At 43.1% G+C, this 4,540-nt stretch overlaps 1 protein-coding gene across 1 annotated transcript; it reads left to right on the top strand.

The window, feature by feature from the left end:
- Window position 1: 1 nt before the first annotated feature.
- CSUI_010009 (formin frm2) lies at window positions 2-4,534 on the top strand (the record flags this gene model as incomplete). Its single annotated transcript, XM_068070116.1, has 2 exons — window positions 2-2,192; window positions 3,300-4,534. Coding segments are annotated over exons 1-2 (3,312 nt in total), but the record flags the coding sequence as incomplete, so codon positions are not given.
- Between the last annotated feature and the right edge of the window lie 6 nt (window positions 4,535-4,540).

The following is a 4,540-nucleotide window of genomic DNA, read 5'->3' as shown; positions in this document are numbered from 1 at the left end:
AGGAGGAGGAAGAGGAGGCGGAGGAGGAGGAGGGACAAGAGACAGAAAAGGATTCTTGATAGGCAGCAGCAGCAAAAAAGGAGTAGCCCTCTCGAAAGAAGAAGAATCTTCTTCAATGAAGATCGTCCATCTAGATGCGGAAGGTAGTAGTTTTGCAAGAGGGGGAGAAGATGACGAAGAGAGAAGAAGAAGAGGAGGAGGGGAAAAGAATGTTCCTCGTGATGAGAGAGAGAAGGATGAGAGAAAGTTAAGTGAAGATGGGAAGAATTTTGAAAAGACGAAAGAGGGTGGAGACAGCAATGGACTTTTTTCACCGCGTGTGAAGATCATCGACTATATCAAGAAAGGAGTGAAAAGTCCGCGATTCGTTGCAGGAAGCAAAAAGGGAGGAGAAGGAAAGGCAGGATTGCCAAGTAGTAGTAGTAGTGGTCGACATCGAAGAGGACAAGAAGAAGAAGATGAAGGGGGAGAAGAAGAAGAAAGAGAGGTATCGTATGAAGAGAAGAATATCCATCACAGTAGTGATGATAGGAGATCTAAGAAGAAGGCTTCAACAGCCACCACTACTACTACTACTACATTACATTCCAGTCTCTTCTCGCATCCCTATATCAAAGCTCTACGCCATCAAGAGCTTCTGAAATCTAGAAGTAGTAAAGGAGGGAATGAGAGAGGAATAGGAATAGGAGAGGGGGAGGGGGTGAGTAAGAGTATGATATGCGGTGTATCTCATAAGAGACATTCTACAGCATCATCTCCCTCATCATCGTCTTCTTTTCAAGGGAGTAGTAGTAGCTGTAGTAGTAGTAGTAGCAGGAGCTATGGTAGGCCGATCCCTCTACCAGATACGATACCTCTACTGTTAGAGAAGCAAGGACCCTTAGGTCACATAACACCGTGCTGTCTATCTTCTTCACTCCCCCCACCTTTAGTTGAAGATGGCGACTTATCATTGAGAAGAAGAAGAAGGATGATAATGGACCGTGGAAGAAGAGGAAGAGGAAGAAGAAGCGAAAGACACATGACGAACTCGAGCTCGGCCTTTGAAGAGAGCGAAGATGATGAAGAAGGAGAGAATGACCGATGTGGTAGGAAAGATGAGGGAGGAGAAGAAGATGATGATAGAGAAGAAAAGGAAGAAGAAAGAGAAGCTCGTCGTGACGAGGAGGGTGAAGATGAAGTAGAAGAAGAACAACACGGCGATGAAAAAGATGGGGAGAAGGATATGAATAAGAAGGATGAGACATGGAAAGATAGACGACGTGATCGAGGAGGAGGAGGAGGCGAAAGAAGAAGAGGAAGATCAAGTGTCGGGAGCTCTTATTCCTCAGCGTCGTCCTCCTCGTCTCCACCACAAGGGATTTCAAGGAGAGGGTCTCTCATAGGAAGCTCAGAGGTCTCTACGGATGACGCATCCAGCCTCGATTCCTTACTCGAAGAAGTCGAACAAGAAGAATATGAAGATGAAGATTATGAAGAATATGATACCAGAGAAGAAGAAGAAGATGATGAAAATGACAAAGAAGAAGAAGAAGATGAAGATGAAGAGAATGAGAGTTTGTATAGAGGAGGTGAGAGAGGAGGAAGAAAGAGTCGATTTGTGTGTTGCCCGGCGTGTTGTCGATCCATACATCCAACTAAAGATGAAGAAGATCGACGTATGTTTAAGTGCTCTGGAAAGAAAGAAGAAGAAGATGAGGAAGAGGAGGAGGAGGACAGGGAGGATGAGAATAAGAAGACTTCTTCCTCTGCTGGGTGTTTCAAGAAGCGTCGGACGATGATGGATGGGAATAAGGGCGGTTTTCGTCATTATGTGAGAGAGCAATTTATCTTAAGAGCCTGCGTTAATCAGTATCAACTCATGGCTGCAGATACACTAGAAGGGGGAAAGACCTCGGCTGTCTTTGACTTTGCTCATAATAGAGAAGGAGAGGAGCAACGCCTCGTCATCTCAGGAGATGTTCTCCTAGCCTTCCGACAACTCTCATGCACTCCAAGGATCTACACAGGCAATGAAGATGGGGTGCTAGATGAAAGAAAGACCACAGGAGAAGAAACGGCTCGAAAGAAAAGCCTAGGAGGAGGAAAGAAGATGATCGATGGAAGTAGTTGTAGTAGTAGCAGTGGTAGTAGTGCGACTGCTGCTGCTGCTGCTGGGCAGGAAGTTTTCGCGACGTTCTCTTTTCATACAGGTAGGGAGATCAGGAGGCTAAACACACATGCATGCATAGAGAGAGAGATAGATAGATGGAGAGAAGGAGATAGAGAGATAAATAGATAGATAGATGGAGAGAGAGAGAAGGAGATAAATAGATAAATAGATAGATAGGTAGGTGGATGAGTAGGTAGATGGGACAGACAGAGATGTAGAGAGGTAAGGAGATTGGCCGATTGATTGAGTATAATATGTATATGTGAGGCGAACAAGATGAAGAGGTGAAGAAAGGATTCGTTTTTTCTTAATACAAAGAGGAAAGAATGGAGAGAAAGAGATGTATATACATCTATATGTGAATGACAGTGTGATGTATCTCCTCATGGATCTATTGATACTCTTCTTTTTCGATCAATACATACATAGAGCTTGGCGAGTTTCTTCTCTACATCTATATAGACCCCTCGTATATACAACGGAGAGGAAAGAGGTGTATATACAGATCTGTCCTTAGCGGCTATATGTGCAGATCCACCTGTCGCTCTCTTTCGTGTATATATATATATGTATGTGAATTGAGATAGGAATGAGAGATGAAGAAGAAATGGCTGTTGTTTCTCTATCAATCTTTCTGTTTGTATTGTAGCCTCTCTTCTTATTTAGTTGGTTCGATCGATCATTCTTATCTTTAATAAAAGAAACAATAGAGGATGTTAAATACATCAATCTAGATCTATCTATCTATCTTTAATCTATCTATCTTTAATCTTGATCCATTCATTCACCTCGCAGAGCTTTTCCTGTACATACATACACGTACACATATCTACAGATACATGGGTCTATGTATCTATATGTAGCTATATATATGCATGCTGTACTCCCCATAGTCACTTTCGCACGTACGTATATGTATGGTTTCTTTTTCTTGTATATATCATAATATCTCCCATCTCCTCTCCTTCTGTATTGCATTCCCTCCTCTATACATATGGGTATATGTATGTATCTATACCTATCTACATATATGTATATTGAAACTCTCTCTCTGCCTTCCTCTCTCTCTCTCTCCCTTTGTCTCTGTCTGTCTGTATGTGGTGTGTATATATATCTTTGTATTGGATCTCTTGTGTGGACGTTTTAGGGTTTGTCGTGGAGGGCATGACGGACTTCCAGCAGTTGACGAAGGATGACTTAGATACTTTCGATCCAATCCAGAGAGATCTTATTCCCGATGATCTTCGTGTCTCATTAATCTTTGAACCTATTCCACAAGAATCCTATCTACCACTCACATCTTCATCTTCTTCGTCTTCTCTTTCTTCTTCTTGTTCTCCTTCTCCTTCTCGGGGTTCTCCTCTTATTGGCCCTAGAGATTCGGAGACCAACATTTCCTCTTCTTCCACTTTGGCTCGAGGTGAAACAGCCCCCTTGAAAGAAGAAGGAGAGAGAGAACAGAGAGGAGATCATTTATCCTGTTTGAAGAAAGAGAAAAAGGAGAAGGGGAGGGTCGATGATACGAGCACTTCGAGTGTCGAAAGAGAAGGAAGAAAAGAAGTGAAGGGAAGAGAAGTGTGTGAAGAAGAAGAAGAAAGGAGAGAAAGTCACCCTATGACAGAGAAGAAGACGAAGAAGGAGAACAAGGAGGAGGAGGAGGATAAGAATGCTGTGGATCTTCATAGCGTTGTGAGTGAGGTGCCTGCAAAGACTTTCGATAAAGATAGACAAAGGAGTCAACCCACCACGAGTCTTCTCTCTTCTTCTCTTCCCCTCGAGAGAGAAGAGAAAGACAGATGTGAACTGAGAAACGAAGAAGAAGAAGAGAATACGAGAAAGGACATTCCAACTGACAAGAATGATAAAGAAATGAAGAAGACGAGTGTCGCAGTTCATGAAGAAGATCAGGACCACCATGAAGTTAAGGTCAAAGAAACTGCAGAGAAACAGAAAGAATTGGTCGGATATGAGAAAGTAGGAGGAGGGAGAGATGGGAAAGAAAGAGAAGGAGAAGAAGATAAGAGTGCGTGTCCGCAATTGATTGAAGCTCCTCCTTCGCCTCCTTCGCCTCCTTCATCTTCACCTCATGTAGAAGAGACACCTACCTCGAAGATCCAAGAAGACATCCCCACACCCCTATCAAAGACATCTCTCCCCACTACTACGACTACTACGACTATGGTCACTACGATCTCTTCTTCTTCTTCTTTCTCTTCAGCTGTTCATCTCGATCGTGGAGAGAAGAAGAAGAAGAATAACCCTAAGAGTGAGTCAGGTGGCACGTCGATGGGCGCTCTTCTTCTTCTTCAATCAAGTGAAGGAGACAAAAGAAGAACACTAGAAAAAGAAGAAGAAGAAACACAACTCCACGGAGCAGAAGAAGAAGAA

This window comes from Cystoisospora suis, assembly GCF_002600585.1.
Source record: "Cystoisospora suis strain Wien I chromosome Unknown contig_6530, whole genome shotgun sequence".
NCBI classification, from domain to species: domain Eukaryota; phylum Apicomplexa; class Conoidasida; order Eucoccidiorida; family Sarcocystidae; genus Cystoisospora; species Cystoisospora suis.
Note: the sequence above shows the minus strand (reverse complement) of the source record. Positions and strands in the feature narration are given on the sequence as shown.